Source organism: Ylistrum balloti, unplaced genomic scaffold (genome assembly GCF_031769215.1).
Source record: "Ylistrum balloti isolate Yb309-2 unplaced genomic scaffold, AGI_CSIRO_Ybal_v1 Utg369742, whole genome shotgun sequence".
Classification (NCBI taxonomy): domain Eukaryota; kingdom Metazoa; phylum Mollusca; class Bivalvia; order Pectinida; family Pectinidae; genus Ylistrum; species Ylistrum balloti.
Window position 1 is genome coordinate 1,688,462 of NW_026781951.1, and position 26,832 is coordinate 1,715,293.

Sequence of the window (26,832 nt, forward strand, 5' to 3'; positions counted from 1 at the left end):
TTGGTCGTTCCTTTGCACATGACACATAACAGAACACATGGGTGTTGTGCTGGCTTCGGTAAAAGGATTATATTTATGACTGTGTGGTGCTATTAATAGGTGACATTTATATGCTGTAATTTATCCTACGAAATCCTGAAACGGTTTTTATAGAATATCATAAATACGATCAAATCACTCAATAAAATGACTGGAAGTGCAACTTTTTATGTGCTCACCATTTCACTTGTGTGCAATTTATCACTCATTCATAACCTCATCTTTTGGTTGTGTGCACAAGTTATACATATTCCTATTTTATTTTGACATAAAACCATACTCAGTTTTATATGTTTAATTGTTTTTAATGGTTTAATTCTATTTTTCTCGTCATCATTGCCTCAGAAATCAATCCAGCTGCATCTCTTATTGTTTTAATAAATGAATACACTTGAAAGAATATCATCATATGTTTATTACTAATTATCTGTTTGATTAACAGTTTGTCATCCAATTCCTTCATATGACTATTCCTAACTGGCGAATAACACAAACATGTTTTAAATGCCTCAAAACATTATGAAAGATATGGGAACACTTTTTTGTTATGTCTCAAGTATGCAAAGAGTTAAAAACCTATTCCTCTAGTAGGAATGATTGCATTTTGTCCCATTTTGGTCCTGCCCTAACAAAGATGTCAAGTGACTGAACATGTTTGAAATACCTAACCTATAGGCATGTATACCATTCCTAGGCTGTAAGATCAAGGTGAACAATACAGGCCCTATAGGCCTCTTGTTAACTCAACTTCTAAGATGAGCTGATGCCATAGTGTCTGTCAATTGTCCATTGTGTGTCAGCAATTTTTTGAAACAACTTCTGATCCTTAACCAATGAATAGAATTTTGCGTAATTTGGCTGGAAGCATATGAAGGTGGTGGAGATTGAGAATTCACCCTTCAGGGGCTGAGGGATGGTGCCAAAAGGGGGAAATTTTGGTAACATTTATTCCTAAAAACTTCTTCTCTAGAACTATGAACTGGCTATCATTCACTCATTCTGTTGGCATCCCTAGGTGGTGGAGATTCAAAACCTTTTTAAGGGGTGGGAGTTGGGGAGGGGGAGGGGGGGGGGGTTGTGTGTGAATCTCTTAAGGGGATGAGGGTACCAAAAAGGGTTATTTGGTTCTGATTGTTTGAAACAGCTTATTCTCTTGAATAAAGTAATGGATATCACTTATAGAATCACTGGTAGAACCCTGAAGTGGTTGTGATTTAAAATTGTAAAATCCTTCTTCTTTTGTAGAAATATCAAGATTCTTTCCCAATTTTGTCCAACTGATCCTTGGGTGGAAGGAAATATATTTTGTTTAGATGGTGGTTCTAAGCCCACTGGGGTAAGAGGGGTGTTGCCCAATGAGGAAAGTAGAATAATTTCTTCAAAATCTCTAGGCTGGGCTCTTTGGAGCAGGAGAGGAAAATCTCAGTAGAGGAAACAATGCAAATTCTTGAAAATCTCTTTTCTTCTGTAGGAATACCAGGTTTCTTTTTCAGTCTTTCATCTTTGGTGAGGGAAATCAATTTTGTACAAACGATGGATCTCAGGTCTTCTAGGCCTCTTGTACTTTTAGGAACTTCTACATGTACTGAATTGAAACATGTAGTGTGTTTCTTTGCCATGTTTATATCCAGTAATAACATCATGATGGGTAGATTGATCTATTTGCTTGTCAAGGTAATAGCTTCGGGTGAAAATATGTCACCATGGTTACACTACCTGGTTGTTTCTGGCTCTCCAGCACTTCAGCCTACAATATATTTTACATACAATGGCACTGCAGTTGTTTAAGTTGAGGGATGACAGAGGTGGTTGTTTGAAAAAAGCACTGTTTAAATTTATCACCATTGTGTATCAATCAGTGATAAGGTCTGAAAATAATTCTGTAGGAATTTTTCAGTTCTCCTTGGTCTAAACATTTCTTCAGTTGATATTTCTGGGTGAAACTCTATGTCCCTTGCTTATTTTTTACAACTTTTTTTCTCTCATTTTTGTATCGAATTTTGTAGAAATTTACTCTATGTACTCACTTGCAATATAAATCTTGTGATTTTGATCATTAAAGTATTAAAATCATCCTAGGTATATTCCTCCTAGACTTCAGTTTGCTTAACAGCTGTTATAGATCTATCTTTGAGTTCTGATGCTTACAAACACATCATATTTTTATATCTATTGCTTATTGTTACTGCCCTTGTAAACTCTTTGTTTAATCAAATGTCATTTTGTAGGGTACTCTTGTCTCTTCACTTTGTCTATAAACACAATTACAGAATTTAGAAATTGTCTTGGAAATATCCTGACCATTTTTGCAATTCAAGCATTAATTTTACTTTAATTATGCAGTTGTTCCTTAAAAAAATACAGATATTTTCAATTTAGATTATATATGAATATAATATACTCTTTTTGTATATGAAATCAAAGGTTTCATCTTTATTAGGCTACTGATAAAAGCAAACTTTTCATGCTTCTAAATCATAGGATCTTGATGTGTTTTTACTGTGAGCAGTATACAGCTCCCAATACTACAATATAGTAATTGGTAAACTGGTATGTGTAGAGAATAGGTTAACTGTATCCTTAGTACTGATTTTAGAACAGGATGACCAACCTATGAGAGTTTTTGTTAAGATCATGTATTAAGATACCAGAGGTCAACAATCTACAAACTTTATGTGTGGATTGGTTGGTTACATGGTGACCTTGACATTGACTATTCTTCAATGTTGTCCCTCTAAGGAATGTCAGTGTTCTGGCAATATTTTTTTCTTTATTTTTTTTTATTCACTCTCGGATGCTGCTTTCCACATTATATCTTTTGAAGGACTGGCAGATTTTGATGAAACTTGGTTGGTACACTTGTTACCTTAATCCCTTGCCCAAGTTTTATTTACAGCAAATTTTGTGCATAATTAATGAAGATGCTGTGACCTGATTGGCTGATGTCTTTCGGCACTCTAATTGAATGTTTTTCACTCGTTATCTTTTGAAGGAACAAATGAATTATGATGAGACTTGCTTGGTAGACTTGTTACCTTAATCCCTTGTTAATCTGCTGTGACCTGATTGGCTGATATCTTTTCCAATTTTCCATGTTGCTCACTTTAAATGTATATATGTTACAAATGAACATGAGTGGGGGATCTTGATGACTATGTCCTTGTTCTGACCTTGACATTAGAACAAAAGCAAAGCTGATATATATTCTGTTTTTGCACTGATTACATCATTATAAAGGAGTTACCTTAGTTTCATAGGAACTCAGCGTGTGTGTACTCTGGACTTTCTTGATACAAATCATTTTGCTGGCTCGTTTTTGTGTTTTTAAGTCACTTGAGCTTCGAGGTGACCTATTGCGATACCCTTTTGTCTGGCGTTCTCTCTCATGCATCCATAGACTTTGTACATTTTCTTCTGGAAAACTTTCATGACCCCAGGATATCTTTCATTTCCATCTGGGGAAGTAATAAAGTTAATATAGTTTATATAGGTGTAATAGAGGTCATTTTTAATCTCAATGCCTCCGCTAGGAATCAAACCCGGGACCCCTGGTTTACTAGTCTGACGCTCAACCAATCGAGCTAAAGAGAGATTAAAAATGACCTCTGTTACATAGGAAAAAAAAATTGGAACCTAATTTATTTATTTTCCATTGAAAATAGATCAGACTTGGTTAGAATTGTTAGTAAAGGACGGCAGTTTGTTGTTTATGACACTGTCTGACCTGCAGGGGCTGATGGGTCAAAAGGATCGGATTAGCTGAAATTTCAAAAATCTTTTCCTTAATGCTGTTATAGAATGTAGCCAACATGGAACACAATACAATTTTTATGTAAGGGAATTGTTTATGTTATAGAAACCGTGAGGATCATTTTGGTAAAATAAGGTATACCTTGTACTTTCCCTACCACAAAAGTAGCATGGTGATTGATCGATGATTGACCCACTGTTAAATTTATTGAAATTTTTTTGTCTACTAATTCATATAAATTTTTTTCCTGTTCTTTGATATTGCATCAGAGATTAAATGTTGATAATGAACTGTTTAATAATATATATCTGTCATTCTCTCTGAGATTAAAGTCAACTTTGGTGATTTTAATTATCTGGATCGAGGTATACACATGATGTGACTACACCTAAACATGAGAACAAAATGCTTATACGATGATATTAATCAGATTAAAACATAGATCTGCAGTCATCTAATGTTTCATTACGTAAATGGTTGTGTATTTCCACCCAAGCTACACAATATTTAAATAAGTTCTGGTTGTCTCCCTTGTAGGTGATCTTCAGCCAGTCAAGTGACACACTGGATCACCAGCACAGTGTAGCCTCCAGTGGAGAAGAGACCTCCATACCAGATAATGCTGCAAGTAAGTCTCTAAACTTTTATCCATACAAGTCTCTAAACTTTTATCCATACAAGTCTCCAAACTTTTATCCATACAAGTCTCTAAACTTTTATCCATACAAGTCTCCAAACTTTTATCCATACAAGTCTCCAAACTTTTATCCATACAAGTCTCCAAACTTTTATCCATACAAGTATCCAAACTTTTATCCATACAAGTCTCCAAACTTTTATCCATACAAGTCTCCAAACTTTTATCCATACAAGTCTCCAAACTTTTATCTATACAAGTCTCCAAACTTTTATCTATACAAGTCTCTAAACTTTTATCCATACAAGTCTCTAAACTTTTATCCATACAAGTCTCCAAACTTTTATCCATGCAAGTATCCAAACTTTTATCTATACAAGTCTCTAAACTTTTATCCATACAAGTCTCCAAACTTTTATCCATACAAGTCTCCAAACTTTTATCCATACAAGTCTCCAAACTTTTATCTATACAAGTCTCTAAACTTTTATCCATACAAGTCTCCAAACTTTTATCCATACAAGTCTCCAAACTTTTATCCATACAAGTCTCTAAACTTTTATCCATACAAGTCTCCAAACTTTTATCCATACAAGTCTCCAAACTTTTACCCATACCTGACAGTCACTATTCATGTAGTAATGTCCCAGTTACATTTAAATCTCAGAAATCAACATTCTTTTTGACAACATGAAGCATTCCGAGACGGTCCTTTCCCTTCCCCTAACATACATATTTCTTCATAAATTGAGCACAGCTTTTGAGTCCCAGACACTATTTATTGTGTTTTTTTTTTCAATTAACTTGAGCTTATTTTAACGCTTTTATTCTCAGACAAAATTATCCTGTATATCTGTCTGCCTGCAAACACAAACATAGGTATTAGTTGGTGATATACAGCTCTCATTGCTTGTCATGCACTCATGATAACTATATATCTCATTTTCAACATGTTTGGGGGTGGGGGTTTGTAGGGGGGGGGGGGACAGTGTCTGATCATTAAACACAGCTAAATGACAATCTATTTTTACCTGTAAATCCTTTATTTCTAAAAGATTTTTTATGCTCCCTGAAAATGTTCAGGACCCTTAACCCCTCAATTAGTCATTGCCCTTTGTTAAAATTTTCTATCTGGAGCATAACTTTGGTTGCATTTAAGCTATGATAACAAAACTTGGTATAGACATTGATCACACTAAGACAAAGTGCAATTTATTAAATTCAGTTTCCTTCACCCCTCATTTACAGAGTTATTGCCCTTCATGAAAATTCGCCAATTATTCATGTCCCATGCATGGTTGGTTTGGAGAAGTTTCACTGTACATTGATAATTCTATGACAATGTGGTGTGTACCGAATTTAGGGCCCTCAACTCCTCAATTACTGAGTTATTTCAATTTGTTAAAAATATTTTTTCAAGGGCATAACTTTGCTTGCATTTAAGTTTGGATAATGGAACCTGGTGATCATTGATCATACGAAGGCAATGCACAGAGTACCAGTGTTAGGGCCTGCAACCCATAAATTACAGAGTTATCGTCCTTTGTTAATGTTTTGTGTCATGAGCATAGCTTTAAAACCAGGATCTTGAAACTTGGGTGTGTACCTTGGTCATGCTAAGAAAGTGTGTGTTATATTATATTGAGGTCCTGCAACCCCTTAAATACAGAGTTATTACTATTTGTACAAGTTTTGTGTCCAATAAAGTCATTTTAATTGACAGAAATTTCAGTGAAATTACATCTGCTTCTCAATTTGAACACAAAATAAAACACTTGGGCTTCAATAATTTTATATTCAAACTGAAATTGGAAATTCATTTCGTATTGATTAGTGAATTATATACTCAATGCTTCACGACAGAAGTGAAGTTAGTTATTTTCTCTGTAAATCACTTGATCCCCAGATTTCAATGAACCTATTAATTAATGGTATAGATTTAAGCAATACTATAATATAGAAGTGTATTACTGGCATCCCCCATAGGTTAGCATCTTCAGCATGACAATATAACTCGTTAAGGGAATGAGTTGTCCTTGAATTTCAGTCTTGCCTGAAAAATTTTAGGCTTTGACTGAAAAGTCGTTCAACTTTTGTCTCTGATGTTAAAATAAAATACCAAACTGACAAGGCAATTAAAAGCAGATCTTCAGAGTGTCCTGCTACAATCTTGTCAGAGATATATTTGCTTCCTTTGTTGCAGTTGTTACAAACATATAGTGGTGACCTCCCATAAAACACTGAATGTAAATCATAATATACTGTCATATATAAGGTTACCTGAATCAGTGTCCCTGAAAAAGTTTTGGTCCTTGTCAGAAAGTTTTAGATAGGTCTGGAATCCGCTTCTTAAAATATATGCAAACATTGGTTTGTGAACAGGTGTTTATAAACTTCTATACTTTGTTTATCTCGTTGGTTTCAGGCGACATCCTGCTCAGTGAGCCGAATGTTAACGACATTAATTTGACCATCAAAGGTTTCGACTTTCTGGACAACGAGTTGGAGGATTCAGAGGTAAAGAGACAGAAGTCGATATATAGGAAGATCATGTGGTTAGATGTTTGTTTTGATGATCGACTGGAATATTCAGAAATGTGGTATTTGATTGGTTGGTGATCTAGTGTTATTCAGTACAACAACCAATCAGATACCTCGTATTCTGTGACAAGTTATTATGTTGTTTTATTATTTGGTTAGTTATGCCTTTACTGATTCTTATTATGGTTTAGGATTTATTTCATTATGGCCTTGAATAAATTGAATTTCTTTTTATTCTTATTTTGAATCTTCCAGGAGAATGATTTCTATCCAAGCTTAGACAGACGGCACTCATTCAACCTCAATTCTCCAGAAATTGAGAGGGAGCGTCACCATCACTTTGGTAGTGTACCTGACCTTAAGCTTATTGGTCACCTGGCCATTGCTGAGAAACCAGTGACACCTAGTGACAGCATCAGTTTAAAAGAGGAGAGAATCTCAGACAATGAGGTGAAGTAGTTTACCAGCATCATGAATATTGAAAGTAGCCAACTTTTCCAAGCAAACCAATGAAGTGATTGTAGAAAAGTCATCATTATCACATAATCTAATGTATTCCTAATAGAATATCACATTCCCAATTTTATAACCTCACCAAGTCTAAACGCTTAATATCACTTCATTTTGCCGACTATCACAAAAAAAAAAAAAAATGGTTAATCACAGGTAAGTGAGGAAAGGATCTATGGATTCATGCCTGAAGGGTCATATGTCACACCTGAATGCATTATGTAAACATTGTCACTGACCTTTTGGCCAACTTTTCACACCAAGCGTGCAACTCCTAAACAATAAGATTGACCTGTTTACCTGTTAGTTCTTATCAAAAAACAAATAGAATTTTGAATCTATCTTCAAACAATTTCTGTTACCAGGTAATCTATGGGTCTCCTGGTGCAGGGCTAAATAGGGGAAATAGAACAAATTATTTAAAATCCTACTCCTCCTGTAGTAATGATTGGATTTTGTTGAAATATGGTCTGTATGGTGCAAAGGTGAAGGGAAATCAATTTTGTATTGAGTGTATGTAACTGCCCCTTGGGACAGGAGGGGAGAGGACCATCAGGGGAAAAAGAGCAAATTCTTCAAAATTCTACTCCTCTTGTAGAAATGATGGGATTTTGCCCAAATTTGGTCCGAAGTATGTTTGGGTGAAGGGAAATCAGTTTTGTGTAAATGGTGGGTCTTGGACTTCAAGGACAGGAGAGGAACAGGCTCAATAGGGGAAACAGGTTTTATCTTTGAGATTCTCACCCCATAACCATATAGAGCAATGATGGGCATAAAGTGATAAACACAATCATGATGTTAAAATTGGCCCCTCTGGACTTCAAATTTCTGAGTTGTAGTTTTGACATGGCTGAAATCCCTATCCCATAACCATATGTAGAATTGCTTGGCATCAAGAGGTAAGCACAGCCATGGTGTAACTGAACCTTGGGTGTGAATCACCTCTAAGGACTTAATAAGTTGGTTAAATTTTTAGCTGGTTTGAAGGACCATTGACTTTATGCCATGGTGATCTGGCATCCATCATCTGTCCATCATCTTTTTCCTAATAATTGCATGAATAGTCATGAACAACTACACAGATTTTGACCAAATTTAGTTAGAAGCATTCTTTTGGGGAAGGGGAACCAAGTTTGAGTAAATTTTGGTTCTCAGCCTCCAGGGGCCAGAGGAGCAGGGCCCAAAAATGGAAATTTTGTAAGTTCTTGAAAACCCTACTCCTGTAAGAATGATTGGATATTGCCCAACTTTGGTCTAAGGCCAGAGAGGTGGGGTCCACTTGGACAAATATTAAGTTCTTAAAAATTCTTCATACGTTCAGGGGTAGTGTCCAAGTTTAGTCTGACGAACATTTTATAAATAGTGAATCTGACTTCTGTTTGACCACAAGGCTGGAACCCAATAGACTTTACAATAGAATTTATTTGTTATATCTGAAATTCTTTATTAAAAGGCTGAATAGCTAAATTACCAAGGTGACCAATTAGGACTGAAGTATCATTTGGATGACAGGGGTAAACCAACGTTTTCTGCTTTCTGGGGCAGAAAGGACAGGGTCCTATAAGGAGATAAAAAAATTTCTTAAGACCCTCCTTCATTTGTGGGAATGTTTATATAAACAGTGGTTCTGGCTTTCATATGACCAGAAGGCTGACTGAATGGCTGAATTAGCTAGGTGAGCTATACAGTCCCTATGGGCCTCTTGTAGGACCTAAGGTGTGATTGTTATTGTATGATAACTTGGTGTTTCATTTGGTGTAGAGTGAGAACATGACCCCTGAGGACGATGGCGTGCCCCAGAACCTACCAATGGGGACCACCATTACCATACAGAACCCCATGTTGGATGAGCGTCGTCACTCAAGTCCAATAACCACAAGCTCCACGTAAGTAAATAATTATTTTTCAGTGTGTCAGGGAAAGATACTACCCAGGCAACTAGGTATGTTTGAACTATAATAAGATAAAAAATCACTTAAAAAAAGTTATCTTGTCACTTAATCTTATTAGGGGACATAGTTTACCAAAAAAAAGTATTTTTCTCTAGTGATGATTAAGCAGTTTTAGCCCAAGCAAGCTGAGCAATACAGGTCCTTTGGGCCTCTTAATATCAATACAGACTGTTACGGTATTTAGATGTTCTTTCTTGTTTATCCTAAATACGGAAGTTGTAGAATATAGGACAAATGTGCTGGTAAGTGTAGTTTTCTTGTGTATGTTTCCTAGTCGCAGTCTACACAGTACCAACAGTGAACTTGATCTGGTTGAACTGAGTTCCAGTACGGCCTCCCCCAGTTTCTCTGGTCTCCAGTCAGTTTACCTGTACCTGACCATGCAGAGTGACGAGGTCGAGGATGCATGGAAATCTCACATGGGGCGTATCATGTCAGGATCATCAGCCACCCTGATGCTCAATACCACACAGATCTTCCCAAGGCTGTACAAGGTAATCTGGTATCACAAAACTGTTAGTCAGTAGATTAAAGGACCCAACAGTTCATGTATATCTAGATGCTGCAAGAGTCATGTGACGTACATGTATATCTTGGTGCTGTAACGATCATATGACGTACATGTATATCTTGTTGTAACGATCATATAAGTTACATGTATATCTTGGTGTTGTAACAATCATATGACGTACATGTATATCTAGGTGTTGTGACAATCATATGATGTACATGTATATCTAGGTGTTGTAACGATCATATGACGTACATGTATATCTAGGTGCTGTAACAGTCATATGACATACATGTATATCTTGGTGCTGTAACAGTCATATGACGTACATGTATATCTTGGTGCTGTAACAGTCATATGACATACATGTATATCTTGGTGCTGTAACAGTCATATGACGTACATGTATATCTAGGTGTTGTGACAATCATATGATGTACATGTATATCTAGGTGTTGTAACAATCATATGACATACATGTATATCTTGGTGCTGTAACAATCATATGACGTACATGTATATCTTGGTGTTGTAACAGTCATATGACATACATGTATATCTTGGTGCTGTAACAATCATATGACGTACATGTATATCTTGGTGTGGTAACAATCATATGATGTACATGTATATCTTGGTGCTGTAAGGTTGATGTGAAGTAAATATATGTCCTGGTGTTGTCATATTAATGTGAAGTACACGTTTATCTGGATAGTGTCAGGTTAATATTATGTACATGTATATCTGGGAAGTGTAAAGTTGATATGAGATATCTGAAAACTTTGAAGTTGATATTAAGTACAGGTAAATTTGGGTACTGTAAAGTTGATATGTACATCCTGGTATGGTCAGCTTAATATGAAGAACATGTATATATGTGTACTGTAGTGTTGATATTTTGTACATATATCTGGGTATTGTGCGGCTGATATGAAGAACATGTATATATGTGTACTGTAGTGTTGATATTTTGTACATATATCTGGGTATTGTGCGGCTGATATGAAGAACATGTATATATGTGTACTGTATTGTTGATATTTTGTACATATATCTGGGTAATGTGCGGTTGATATGAAGAACATGTACATCCTGGTATTTTCAAGTTGATAATAAGTACATGTATATCTAGCTTTTGTCATGTTGATACGAATAACATGTATTCTCACTGTTTGGGATCCTTTTTATTGCTTTCTGTAAAAATGGCAACCATTAATTAAAAAAATAAGTCTTTCCAATTTTAAATCTAAGGTATATTTGGTGTAAATATTTAAGTCTTGTTTATTTAGTGATGTATATGTTGTAGGAATTACGTAGAAGACTAGACACCATGACCAAGGAATCCAGCTACTACATTGCAAAAACAGAATCACTTAAACAGATTGCCACCTATTTCAGTATCCTTAACTCAGTTTCTATCACTTACTATATAGATACATGTTTGCTTATCTCAATCTAATTGTACTTTTGGAATGTTATACAGTCATCCTAATTCACTTACTTTCTAGGATACTCTATAAGTCATCCTTAGTTACTGTCTAGGATACTCTATAAGTCATCCTTAGTTACTGTCTAGGATACTCTATAAGTCATCCTTAGTTACTGTCTAGGATACTCTATAAGTCATCCTTAGTAACTGTCTAGGATACTCAATAAGTCATCTGTAGTTACTTTCTAGGATACTCTATAAGTCATCCTTAGTTACTATCTAGGATACTCTATAAGTCATCCTTAGTTACTGTGTAGGATACTCTATAAGTCATCCTTAGTTACTATCTAGGATACTCTATAAGTCATCCTTAGTTACTGTCTAGGATACTCTATAAGTCATCCTTAGTTACTGTCTTGGATACTCTATATGTCATCCTTAGTTACTGTCTTGGATACTCTATAAGTCATCCCTAGTTACTGTCTAGGATACTCTATAAGTCATCCCTAGTTACTGTCTAGGATACTCTATAAGTCATCCTTAGTTACTGTCTAGGATACTCTATAAGTCATCCTTAGTTACTGTCTAGGATACTCTATAAGTCATCCTTAGTTACTATATAGGATACTCTATAAGTCATCCTTAGTTACTATATAGGATACTCTATAAGTCATCCTTAGTTACTGTCTTGGATACTCTATATGTCATCCTTAGTTACTGTCTTGGATACTCTATAAGTCATCCTTAGTTACTGTCTTGGATACTCTATAAGTCATCCTTAGTTACTGTCTTGGATACTCTATATGTCATCCTTAGTTACTGTCCATCCCTAGTTACTGTCTAGGATACTCTATAAGTCATTCCTAGTTACTATCTAGGATACTCTATAAGTCATCCTTAGTTACTATCTAGGATACTCTATAAGTCATCCTTAGTTACTATCTAGGATACTCTATAAGTCATCCCTAGTTACTATCTAGGATACTGTATAAGTCATCCTTAGTTACTATCTAGGATACTCTATAAGTCATCCTTTGTTACTTTCTATTATCCTCTGTAAGTCATCTGATACATATTGTAGTTTTACAACTAAATCCCATTGAAGTAAATTGACCTTAACAGAGCTCAGGGCAGCTTCTGGATACCATGTTCATCCATATTGACTGTCCTTACTTCTTCACTGACAGTGACACGGTGAGTAATTCATATACTTACTTCTAGGAAGTAGATATAAACCCTTACATGGAAAGTATTGGCTAAAAGATGGCTCTCTGTGGCACCACCTAAATTAAATCTCAAGTAATAGGATTGAAATTATCCCAGCTGTAGTTCTTCACGACTAAGTACATCAAGGACATTAGTAGTTACTGACTGTACTTCTGTTATACTTCAGTTGAGTGGAAGTCGTGTTGCTGACAGACACAAGTTCAGCCTCCTAGAGATGCAGGAGTGTTTTGAAACCTACTGTATGAGGAAGGACCAAGCAGAACAGGTAAGAACTCTTCGGACATGATAAATGCCTGAGGAATGTTTCTGATGATGATGGGTTATTTAAAACACCCTATGTCCATGATCCCTCATCCAGCCGTCTGTCCCTCCCTCTATCCATCCGTCTGTCCATCCCTCCCTCCGTCCATCCATTAGAAACAGTGATAACAAGGGTTGTTAAGTGATGGACGGACAGTTCAACTGTTATCACTGTTTCTGGAGAAATACATGATGTATTTTTCTTGAATTTCATATAAAGGTTCTCTTCGGTCCCAAGTTAGCTAACCTTGCCCGAAGGGGAAACAACTTCTTCTAAAAAACAAACGGACCAAATATTTAGATATTTTGCAGGTATCTTCCTAGGATGAAGCCTAATGAAGTTTGTTAAAAGAAATGACAATTAAATCATCTACTGGGTTTCTGGAATACATACAATTAAATCATCTACTGGGTTTCTGGAAACATACAATTCATCTACTGGGTTTCTGGAAGGTATACAATTAAATCATCTACTGGGTTTCTGGAATACATACAATTAAATCATCTACTGGGTTTCTGGAATACATACAATTAAATCATCTACTGGGTTTCTGGAATACATACAATTAAATCATCTACTGGGTTTCTGGAATACATACAATTAAATCATCTACTGGGTTTCTGGAATACATACAATTAAATCATCTACTGGGTTTCTGGAATACATTCAATTAAATCATCTACTGGGTTTCTGGAATACATACAATTAAATCTGGAATACATACAATTAAATCATCTACTGGGTTTCTGGAATACATACAATTAAATCATCTACTGGGTTTCTGGAATACATACAATTAAATCATCTACTGGGTTTCTGGAATACATACAATTAAATCATCTACTGGGTTTCTGGAATACATACAATTAAATCATCTACTGGGTTTCTGGAATACATACAATTAAATCATCTACTGGGTTTCTGGAATACATACAATTAAATCATCTACTGGGTTTCTGGAATACATACAATTAAATCATCTACTGGGTTTCTGGAATACATACAATTAAATCATCTACTGGGTTTCTGGAATACATACAATTAAATCATCTACTGGGTTTCTGGAATACATACAATTAAATCATCTACTGGGTTTCTGGAAGGTATACAATTAAATCATCTACTGGGTTTCTGGAATACATACAATTAAATCATCTACTGGGTTTCTGGAATACATACAATTAAATCATCTACTGGGTTTCTGGAATACATACAATTAAATCATCTACTGGGTTTCTGGAAGGTATACAATTAAATCATCTACTGGGTTTCTGGAATACATACAATTAAATCATCTACTGGGTTTGTGGAAATGTATACAATTAAATCATCTACTGGGTTTCTGGAAGGTATACAATTGAATCATCTACTGGGTTTCTGGAATATACAATTAAATCATCTACTGGGTTTCTAAATCATCTAATATACAATTGAATCATCTACTGGGTTTCTGGAATATATACAATTAAATCATCTACTGGGTTTCTGGAATACATACAATTAAATCATCTACTGGGTTTCTGGAATACATACAATTAAATCATCTACTGGGGTATACAATTAAATCATCTACTTGGAAGGTATACAATTAAATCATCTACTGGGTTTCTGGAAGGTATACAATTAAATCATCTACTGGGTTTCTGGAAGGTATACAATTAAATCATCTACTGGGTTTCTGGAATACATACAATTAAATCATCTACTGGGTTTGTGGAAGGTATACAATTAAATCATCTACTGGGTTTCTGGAATACATACAATTAAATCATCTACTGGGTTTCAGGAATACATACAATTAAATCATCTACTGGGTTTCTGGAAGGTATACAATTAAATCATCTACTGGGTTTGTGGAAGGTATACAATTAAATCATCTACTGGGTTTGTGGAAGGTATACAATTAAATCATCTACTGGGTTTCTGGAATACATACAATTAAATCATCTACTGGGTTTCTGGAATACATACAATTAAATCATCTACTGGGTTTCTGGAAGGTATACAATTAAATCATCTACTGGGTTTCTGGAAGGTATACAATTAAATCATCTACTGGTTTTGTGGAATGTATACATTTAAATCTTCTACTGGGTTTCAGGAATACATACAATTAAATCATCTACTGGGTTTCTGGAAGGTATACAATTAAATCATCTACTGGGTTTCTGGAATACATACAATTAAATCATCTACTGGGTTTCTGGAAGGTATACAATTAAATCATCTACTGGGTTTCTGGAATACATACAATTAAATCATCTACTGGGTTTCTGGAAGGTATACAATTAAATCATCTACTGGGTTTTGGAAAATTAAATCATCTACTGGGTTTGGTATACAATTAAATCATCTACTGGGTTTCTGGAAGGTATACAATTAAATCATCTACTGGGTTTCTGGAAGGTATACAATTAAATCATCTACTGGGTTTCTGGAAGGTATACAATTAAATCATCTACTGGGTTTCTGGAAGGTATACAATTAAATCATCTACGGAAGGTATACAATTAAATCATCTACTGGGTTTCTGGAAGGTATACAATTAAATCATCTACTGGGTTTCTGGAATACATACAATTAAATCATCTACTGGGTTTCTGGAAGGTATACAATTAAATCATCTAGGAAATATACAATTAAATCATCTACTGGAAGGTATACAATTAAATCATCTACTGGAAGGTATACAATTAAATCATCTACTGGGTGGAAGGTATACAATTAAATCATCTACTGGGTTTCTGGAATACATACAATTAAATCATCTACTGGGTTTCTGGAAGGTATACAATTAAATCATCTACTGGGTTTGTGGAAGGTATACAATTAAATCATCTACTGGGTTTGTGGAAGGTATACAATTAAATCATCTACTGGGTTTGTGGAAGGTATACAAAATCAATTAAATCATCTACTGGAAGGTACATACAATTTCTACTGGGTTTCTGGAAGGTATACAATTAAATCATCTACTGGGTTTCTGGAAGGTATACAATTAAATCATCTACTGGGTTTCTGGAATACATACAATTAAATCATCTACTGGGTTTGTGGAAGGTATACAATTAAATCATCTACTGGGTTTGTGGAAGGTATACAATTAAATCATCTACTGGGTTTCTGGAATACATACAATTAAATCATCTAAATCATCTACTGGGTTTCTGGAATACATACAATTAAATCATCTACTGGGTTTCTGGAAGGTATACAATTAAATCATCTACTGGGTTTCTGGAAGGTATACAATTAAATCATCTACTGGGTTTCTGGAATACATACAATTAAATCATCTACTGGGTTTCAGGAAGGTATACAATTAAATCATCTACTGGGTTTGTGGAAGGTATACAATTAAATCATCTACTGGGTTTCTGGAATACATACAATTAAATCATCTACTGGGTTTCTGGAAGGTATACAATTAAATCATCTACTGGGTTTGTGGAAGGTATACAATTAAATCATCTACTGGGTTTCTGGAAGGTATACAATTAAATCATCTACTGGGTTTCTGGAATACATACAATTAAATCATCTACTGGGTTTCTGGAATACATACAATTAAATCATCTACTGGGTTTGTGGAAGGTATACAATTAAATCATCTACTGGGTTTCTGGAAGGTATACAATTAAATCATCTACTGGGTTTCTGGAAGGTATACAATTAAATCATCTACTGGGTTTCTGGAATACATACAATTAAATCATCTACTGGGTTTCTGGAAGGTATACAATAAATCATCTATTAAATCATCTACTGGGTTTCTGGAAGGTATACAATTAAATCATCTACTGGGTTTGTGGAAGGTATACAATTAAATCATCTACTGGGTTTCTGGAATACATACAATTAAATCATCTACTGGGTTTCTGGAAGGTATACAATTAAATCATCTACTGGGTTTGTGGAAGGTATACAATTAAATCATCTACTGGGTTTCTGGAATACATACAATTAAATCATCTACTGGGTTTCTGGAATACATACAATTAAATCATCTACATACAATTAAATCATCTACTGGGTTTCTGGAATAAATACAATTAAATCATCTACTGGGTTTCTGGAAGGTATACAATTAAATCATCTACTGGGTTTCTGGAATACATACAATTAAATCATCTACTGGGTTTCTGGAATACATACAATTAAATCATCTACTGGGTTTCTGGAATACATACAATTAAATCATCTACTGGGTTTCAGGAAGGTATACAATTAAATCATCTACTGGGTTTCTGGAAGGTATACAATTAAATCATCTACTGGGTTTCTGGAATACATTCAATTAAATCATCTACTGGGTTTCTGGAATACATACAATTAAATCATCTACTGGGTTTCAGGAAGGTATACAATTAAATCATCTACTGGGTTTCTGGAATACATACAATTAAATCATCTACTGGGTTTCTGGAATACATACAATTAAATCATCTACTGGGTTTCTGGAATACATACAATTAAATCATCTACTGGGTTTCTGGAATACATACAATTAAATCATCTACTGGGTTTCTGGAATACATACAATTAAATCATCAATTAAATACTGGGTTTCTGGAATACATACAATTAAATCATCTACTGGGTTTCTGGAATACATACAATTAAATCATCTACTGGGTTTCTGGAATACATACAATTAAATCATCTACTGGGTTTCTGGAATACATACAATTAAATCATCTACTGGGTTTCTGGAATACATACAATTAAATCATCTACTGGGTTTCTGGAATATATACAATTAAATCATCTACTGGGTTTCTGGAATACATACAATTCAATCATCTACTGGGTTTCTGGAATACATACAATTAAATCATCTACTGGGTTTCTGGAATACATACAATTAAACCATCTACTGGGTTTCTGGAAGACTTACAATTAAATCATCTACTGGGTTTCTGGAATACATACAATTAAATCATCTACTGGGTTTGTGGAATACATACAATTAAATCATCTACTGGGTTTGTGGAATACATACAATTAAATCATCTACTTGTGAGGCCTGTATTAATAATGAATATTTATAGGTATGTCCCAGTGTATGCCTGGAAGATCTATTTAAATTGCTGACCAAAGGAACAGACCCTAGCTCCACTCCGTCTGAGTAAAGGAGACTGTACACTAACATATGTTTCTTTTAGATGAATGATGATGTATTTTTATTCCATCAGAGTCTGGAGTCCATCAAGTCCTCTATCAAACAGCAATCCTTGGGGGATGGAGGTAACAGTGTAGCCGGCTGTAGTGAGGAACAGGTAAGGAACATCACCAAATAGGGAAAAGGACCCTGGGATCTCCCCCAGAGGAGGGGGTAAAATTTATCATAGTTTATACATGAAAATCACATTTTTTGAATTGTTTATTTTCTATTGAAAATAGTTCAAACATGGTTAAAATTATTAGTATAAGGTATTGATCCTGGCTAACCCCTAGGAGCTTATGGTCAGGGTCAAAAGGGGTCAAAATGACTCCAATTTCAGAGATCATCTCAATGCCAAATACAACCAATCTATTAAATACTGTTTCTGCATGGAAGAGTTATATAGGAAAATTACATTATTTGGATGTCATTTCTTTTAACTCAGACTTGGTTAGAAGCCTTAGCATGGGACTGCAGTTAAAGTTAGGCACAGTTTACATGTGCATGACATGAACAATGTAGTCCAGGCATCTTACTTTTATTAACAAGGTTGTTTCTGTGACATGATACCAGAAGCATTGTAACTCAGGTGACTGTAACGGCCCTTGGGCCTTTTGTTATGGTAGCAAAATAAACCATTTATAATCTGTTGTAAAGTCTGGGTTCAATATCCAATAAATTGTTGCTAAGAATTGTATATTTTGCACCAATTTCACTGATTTGATGGAAAATGTATCCAATGTTTGGCTTTATAGTCATCTTCTATAAAAAGTGTTTGATTGTTTTGCATGTGATGGATAATATCTTACTTCAAAAGTAACAGTTTGTATATACATTATCAACATATTAATCTTTTTGTTAATTTCATTCCTCTGATTCTGTTTTTACAGAAGCTAGATCTGTGTCGCAAGCTGTATCGTCTGATTTTCCAGCTCGTCCAGCTGTTTGAGAACTACATTAAGCTGATGGAGGTGTTCACCAACGTGAGAGCATCACCACAGGTAGGTGTAATGAGTGTTTGGTCACCACCAAATAAACGACATCGTTTAAGAAATATATTGTCATATTTTGTGGATAGTTTTACCATTTTCTTGTTTTTACTATCTAAAGGCTAAACAAGTAATCTGTCTGCATTTAAGGATACAAGTCAACTCCAGATTTGTTTATTACACCACACAAAATTATTTTCTTTCCTCTGAAGATCAGTTTCTGTGACACAATTTTAGCAGCATCAAATTTTTAGCACATTATCACTTTTTGTTTCTGATTAGTGCAATGATGAAATAGCCCTGAAACCATTATATGTCTGTGTTCATGGTGGAGGTACATGTTCACATGTACAGTACTCATAGGACTCTTTCTCATGGCAGGATGTTTACTTTTGTAATTCACTTTCTACTGTTTAATCCTTAAGTTGGATATTGAATTTTTTAATCAATTGTTGAGCTGAAAAGGCTGGAATCTATCTAAAACAGAAAAGTAATATCTGTTTTTAGCTCACTTGGCCCAGTGGGTGAGCTCATGGCATACTGTTGTCTGTCCATCAATTTGTTCACACAAATCAGTATTAGTCATAAACGACTTACAGGATTATGACCAAATTCATTCAGAAGCATCCCAAGGAAAGTAAAACAAATTTTGTATAACTGGTCGGTCTCTGACCCCCAATTGCCTGCGGAGCAGGGTCTAAAAGAGGAGATTTATAAATCCTTCTTCTTCCGTAGGAATTAGATTTTGCCCAAATTGGGTGAAAGATGATCCCTTTTTGTATAAATAGTGGTTCTCAGCCCCCAGGGGCTGGATGTGCCTAGCCTAATAGGTCAAATTGAGCAAAATATTTGAAAATCCTACTCCTGTAGGGATGATTGAATTTTGCCCATATTTGGTCTGATTGATTTTTGGCTGAAGGGGAATCAATTTTGCCTAGGTCCCCTGGGGCAGCTTGTCAGCACTAGCTCAAGTTCTGACCTGACTAAAGATTGGCTAGACTGCTCACTTGTGACAAGGTTTTCACAGATCTGTCGCTGGAGCCAAAAGTATACCAAGTGACAAGGTTTTCACAGAGCTGTCACTGGAGCCAAAAGTATACCAAGTGACAAGGTTTTCACAGATCTGTCATTGGAGCCTAAAGTATACCAAGTGACAAGGTTTTCACAGATCTGTCACTGGAGCCTAAAGTATACCAAGTGACAAGGTTTTCACAGATCTGTCACTGGAGCCAAAAGTATACCAAGTGACAAGGTTTTCACAGATCTGTCACTGGAGCCTAAAGTATACCAAGTGACAAGGTTTTCACAGATCTGTCGCTGGAGCCAAAAGTATACCAAGTGACAAGGTTTTCACAGATCTGTCGCTGGAGCCAAAAGTATACCAAGTGACAAGCAACAGCATATCAACAGAACTAACATTTGTTAAATGAGAGTCGTTATGCCAACAAAATCCTCAGATTTTCTAATGATGAGATTTAGGGTAGGTAATGCTTTATCTAGATAACATTCTACATTTATCGATAACTATCAGTAGTTTGTGATTAGGAATGTAACAAACATATCATGAAATAGGCTGTGGTTAATAGCTCGCGTCTATATCCTGTAAAATTAGATCCAGTTTTGTCAAATTGGTGGAGAGAGGTTAACAAATAGTGCTAAATTCTAATTTAGTGAAATAAATAGCTGTGATGTAATGGAGCGTTTTGTCTCCCAGTGTGTGGTTAGCATGTTGTAAATTACCATAGTAAGCATGTGATACTGCCAAATCATACACATGTCACTTACATAGCATGGATTTGGTGTGAATTATTTCATGTCTTGCTACGACATCATGCTCATACCAGCTAATGTCACTTGAGCTTCCAACTCTGTATTACCAGCGATCACAGCACGGAATGTTAGCATGTGTATTGTTAAAGAACAGCAGTGTTTCACTACTCATTTAGATAAAAATTGCACCAGGACTGTCCTTATTTATTACAGCAATAAATGATTGTAAGACTCCTAGACACACACAAATGATATGATTTTAATAAACAGTCTGTACCCTGAAGTCTCAATCCACACTCGTTATATGTCAATGCTAACTTCTGTCAATACACAAGTAGACATAAGCTTTCACAGGCATACATGTGATATCCAACATGATGAAGAATGAAATGAAACTTGTCAAGTTTTAACAGGGGAGTGTTTCAAAGAAAATTATATTGCACAATCAACACATTCTTCAACATTAGAAACAGGCCATTGTCTTAACTGTGGTTCCTGCCTTCCCCCTTGTTGACACTTAGTCATGATTTTTGGCAATGTTGAATCTGAAAGTTCAAATATATTTTCACAAGTGTAATATACAAACGATTCCATAATATTAATATAATTTTGTTCAGATTGACCAGAGTTCAGAACGGATAACATACACGATGGATTTCTCTCTCTTATGTAGGTTTCCCAGGGACCATTATTGTGCCCTCCTAATTTTAGGACTGATCAGGCAAAATGGCTGACAGGTGACCTTAGATATTGACATAGGAAGTTTGTTATCATTTATTTCTCAAGAAGCAGTGGAGGGATCTTTTTCAAATGTTGTATGAAGGTTGTCCCGTGTTATGCACTTTAAATTATGGGACTTGTTAGAAAAAAAAAATGTCTGACAGGTGGCCATCATGTATTTTGACAAAGAAAGGAAAGTTTAAGAACATAGGAAGACCAAACAATACTGGACGTCAAGATCCTTGTGGGGTTTTTTTTGTCGGTATAGCTGACATTGTTTTACTTTATAAATACAGGTGGTAGATATATCATCACAAGTGTCATCTCTGAAGGAGGAGGTCACACAGGCACTCAGTGAGATGGAAAATGGTCAAGACTCGCCTGTCAACATTGACTCAGGAAAGGTACTTTCCAAACAGGAGGCATTATCCAGCTTGGCTGAATATGTCAATGGTCAGCAGTATGTAAAGGCCATACAGCTTCTCCGCTCCTTCAGGTATGATCTCACTCTGGTACTCAGCCTTCAGGCAATGAAATAATTATTTACAATTAATATTTCTGTAAATATAGTTTTAAAGATGATCTATATCACAGAATTATTCAAAGCTTCAGTCATTTTAGTGTATATTTCTTCAATCCTTGTCATTCTGTCCTTATGTAGACAGTATAGATGGTGTTTATATTATAATATCATTCAAAATGCAAATACAGGTGTTCTCATAAAGATCTGTGTGATAGGCCCCTGTGCTGTATGAAGATCTTTGTGACAGGCCCTTGTGTTATAATAGTGATCTTTGTGACGGGTCCTTGTGTTATGATAGTGATCTCTGTGACGGGTCCTTGTGTTATGATAGTGATCTCTGTGACGGGTCCTTGTGTTATGATAGTGATCTCTGTGACAGGTCCTTGTGTTATGATAGTGATCTCTGTGACAGGTCCTTGTGTTATAATAGTGACAGGTCCTTGTGTTATGATAGTGATCTCTGTGACAGGTCCTTGTGTTATAATAGTGATCTCTGTGATGGGTCCTTGTGTTATAATAGTGATCTCTGTGACGAGTCCTTGTGTTATAATAGTGATCTCTGTGACGAGTCCTTGTGTTATAATAGTGATCTCTGTGACGGGTCCTTGCATTATAATAGTGATCTCTGTGATGGGTCTATGTGTTATGATGATCTCCAGGTCCTTGTGTTATAATAGTGATCTCTGTGACAGGTCCTTGTGTTATAATAGTGATCTCTGTGACGGGTCCTTGTGTTATAATAGTGATCTCTGTGACGGGTCCTTGTGTTATAATAGTGATCTCTGTGACGGGTCCTTGTGTTATAATAGTGATCTCTGTGACGGGTCCCTGTGTTATAATAGTGATCTCTGTGACGGGTCCTTGTGTTATAATAGTGATCTCTGTGACAGGTCCTTGTGTTATAATAGTGATCTCTGTGACAGGTCCTTGTGTTATAATAGTGATCTCTGTGACAGGTCCTTGTGTTATAATAGTGATCTCTGTGACAGGTCCTTGTGTTATAATAGTGATCTCTATGACAGGTCCTTGTGTTATAATAGTGATCTCTGTGACAGGTCCTTGTGTTATAATAGTGATCTCTGTGACGGGTCCTTGTGTTATAATAGTGATCTCTGTGATGGGTCCTTGTGTTATAATAGTGATCTCTGTGACAGGTCCTTGTGTTATAATAGTGATCTCTGTGACAGGTCCTTGTGTTATAATAGTGATCTCTGTGACGGGTCTATGTGTTATGATAAAGATCTTTATGACAGGTCCTTGTGTTATAATAGTGATCTCTGTGACAGGTCCTTGTGTTATAATAGTGATCTCTGTGATGGGTCTATGTGTTATGATACTATGTGTTATGATAGTGATCTCTGTGACAGGTCCTTGTGTTATAATAGTGATCTCTGTGATGGGTCCTTGTGTTATAATAGTGATCTCTGTGACAGGTCCTTGTGTTATAATAGTGATCTCTGTGACAGGTCCTTGTGTTATAATAGTGATCTCTGTGACAGGTCCTTGTGTTATAATAGTGATCTCTCTGACAGGTCCTTGTGTTTTAATAGTGATCTCTGTGACGGGTCCTTGTGTTATAATAGTGATCTCTGTGACGGGTCCTTGTGTTATAATAGTGATCTCTGTGACGGGTCCTTGTGTTATAATAGTGATCTCTGTGACGGGTCTATGTGTTATGATAAAGATCTTTATGACAGGACCCTTGTTGTAATAATGAGCTTTGTTACAGGTCTCTTTGGCCCAATGACATGTTTGGTCAGGCTACAGAAGATGATATCATTGTTCTGCTTAACATCTTCTGTACCTCCCAGGCTGATAAAAGGACAGGTATGTTGGATTAACAGGCAAACTCTATCAAGTAACCTATACATAGAGAAAACGACTTTTAAGATTGTTTTTTGATCTCTATTCAGAAAATGGTTTACCCATATTGATTCACCATTAAGTTGTTTTTTAGTCGTAATGGTATTTATTGATTTGAGACAAATTTACAAATCACTGTTATTTTTAGTTTCCTGTAACATCTTTATTGTAATGGTAAGAAACAATGTGTTGGCCTTTTTGACATAAAATACAGAAAATACCAAGCCTAGTTCTGGTACGTCAAACGTAATATATGTGATTATAAATAAAATCTTTATCTATTTCTATCCTCAGGTGTATTTGCCCTTATTGGGTTAGATGTAGATCTCAGTCATGTACACAGCCAGCTCATGACCATTAGTGTCCAGATGTCTGGTTGGTCACTTCTTCCACTCGGAGTATCTAAATCTACACCAGATCTGACTCACCTCAGCCTGACATCTGATTCAAGTACTTTGTGACTAGATGAAGAACCGACTTCTAGCACCATGTGACAATGCCTAGCGCCATCACTAGCACTGTAGATTGGGTGTTCTCTAAAATCATGCAATGATGCTGATGGTCATCTCCAGAATCATGTTTCTGATGCCGTTAGTGAACTCCATCAACAGACAAAATCAATTTTTTTGTGGAATTCTATTTTCACTGATTTCTGAAATTTTTTTTTCCATGAATGGATGACTTTATAAACTGATAGAGACATGACATGGAATTTTAGTATTAGTGGATTTCTGAGTATTCTGTATCCACAAAAAATAAGTGCCCTTGAAATGGTAATTTTTGGGGAAACAAAAAACAAAAAATTGGGAAACACAGGATTTGTCAGAAGTTAGAGACTGTATGTTGTTGATACTTTCATACGACTATAGTGTAAGGTGTATATTCTATCAGAGCCAAGTACTTTATGACTTAACCAATGATAAGCTTGAAGAGCAAAGGATTTCAGTGTCATAAGCAAGACTCAGTGAAGAAAACAGAACATTGACCAGCACTGAAAGTAAGCAATAATATATATTAGTCCCTGTGTATACCAAAGGTTGTATGGACGCTGGTGATGTATAATAAGGAATCCTATATAAACATTTGTACAGTTATTTATTTTAAGATATTTAGAAGCTGTCTCTTTTTTCTCTCCGTTTGACACCTGTGACCGACTCTTTGTAGATATGACTTTACTGTAAGAGTGAATCAAGTTGTTTTGTGATATTTGTATCTGTGTAAACTACTTCTAGTCAGGAGATACAGATTTTGCTGATGTATTGATCAATTTATCTATCTGCTTTGCTGTATTTATACATGAATGATATGATACAGTATAATTATACTGATATAAATGAGAAAAATACTGTGACTGACCAGCTTTGTTCACTTGTTTCTTTTTATAGGTAACAAATTTACATATGTCAAGTAACATGGTGTTAATTACTGAGTACCATGATGTTTTATGACTTAGTAACATAATTGTCCTGTTAGTAAAGAGTTATGTCCCTTTAGTTTCTACACCTAAGTGAGGTGCATTAGTGAATGCAGCTACTTCGAACACATGACAGCATGAACATTTTTTGTGTCTCTTGAAATCAGAGAATCCAAGATGTAAGTGGCATGTCAATTAACATAAATGGGATAGATTAATGATATGTAAGTGTGAAATTAGGGTTGTTTTTGAAAAAAAAACGACTGACTTGAGGTTGTCTGCTGCAGATTTATTTTGGGCACGAAAAAAATCCCTAAAAAGACAAAAACATGACTATACAAGCACATAAAAAACTTTTACAATATGTTATCGAACGTACTACACAATTGCTGTACAATACAGAATGCGAACAACTGGACATCTGAAGTAAGAGATAATATATGTGTATGTTTGAAATACGAAAGACCGAACTTGTACAGCAATATTCATAATTTATGGGTAATAATCGTTAACAAATAATTCACAGCAATTTATCCTGCATGTGGTGCTGGGGATGTGTACTTATATCTCGAATAGATACAATAGATATAGTTGCAGTAATAGGTTCAAACTTCAAACGTCCAACCACTTTGAAATCTGGTACCTTTCTGAAAGGAAAGACCGAAACACTGGAAAGGACAGGAAAATAGGCAGCGGGCATGTGTCCAGAGTGGTCAGTCTGGTCAACAAAAGAATACAACACATCACATGACATCAAACATGATTACACACAATGCGAAATACATACAAACCGAAAGTGGCGGTCACGTGATCTAGCGACACGAAGCGTTAATTGTTAATAAACAATAATTACAATTGCCATGGACAGTATTAAACAAAGGAAATATTACCGTACAGGATTAACTAAGCATATTTATTAAATACAATTATAAAATATTTAATTACTTGATCAGGGTGCCACATACAATCCCCTGTTTGAGGAATGTCGTCTCAGACATATCCACGCAGATGCAGAAGGAAAAACATCACATCAGCTAAAATATTATCAAAGAGGATTAAAAGAAATATTGTAATTCTTATATAACTACCATGGTCCATCAATCAGGGGCAGCCACAATGGAAATAATCGCCTCCAATAGTTTACACGATTCCGGGGCGAAAATTCCTTTTGGTGCTAGAGACCTCCAATATAAGCCTTCCTAGTCCATACACGTAAACTCCTCCCATCTCCAGCCATCACGTAGTCCTGAAACTGTACTGGTTTCCAGCGAACCCTCCCAGACCTCCGGATAACTGGAGACCTCTGTTCGTCTGGAATGGTCGAATCATCTTCCCCGTGTTCTGCCCTTGCCCCACTATCAGATCCCTCCTCTGGACTGCCTGGCATCTCAGAAGAGTTATCTTCAGTAGGTTTCTCCTCCATGGTCGACGCATGGACCAGAGTGTCACTTATGACATCAGCTGCAACATCACCTGACTCTCTCGGTACGG

General features: G+C 35.7%; 1 protein-coding gene across 2 annotated transcripts in view; it reads left to right on the forward strand.

Moving 5' to 3' along the window:
• The window catches only part of LOC132543196 (protein furry-like), a 94,301-nt gene extending 69,018 nt beyond the window's left edge, over positions 1-25,283 (forward strand). For both annotated transcript variants that reach the window (XM_060206670.1, XM_060206671.1), the window contains 13 exons: positions 4,328-4,418; positions 6,853-6,944; positions 7,224-7,418; positions 9,240-9,364; positions 9,705-9,924; positions 11,248-11,338; positions 12,500-12,564; positions 12,764-12,862; positions 18,094-18,177; positions 18,953-19,063; positions 21,838-22,037; positions 23,794-23,891; positions 24,222-25,283. In XM_060206670.1, coding sequence (XP_060062653.1) covers positions 4,328-4,418; positions 6,853-6,944; positions 7,224-7,418; positions 9,240-9,364; positions 9,705-9,924; positions 11,248-11,338; positions 12,500-12,564; positions 12,764-12,862; positions 18,094-18,177; positions 18,953-19,063; positions 21,838-22,037; positions 23,794-23,891; positions 24,222-24,388 — 1,638 coding nt within the window. In that variant the 3' untranslated portion in view covers positions 24,389-25,283. The remainder of the gene's footprint in view (positions 1-4,327; positions 4,419-6,852; positions 6,945-7,223; positions 7,419-9,239; positions 9,365-9,704; positions 9,925-11,247; positions 11,339-12,499; positions 12,565-12,763; positions 12,863-18,093; positions 18,178-18,952; positions 19,064-21,837; positions 22,038-23,793; positions 23,892-24,221) is intronic.
• Positions 25,284-26,832: the final 1,549 nt, after the last annotated feature.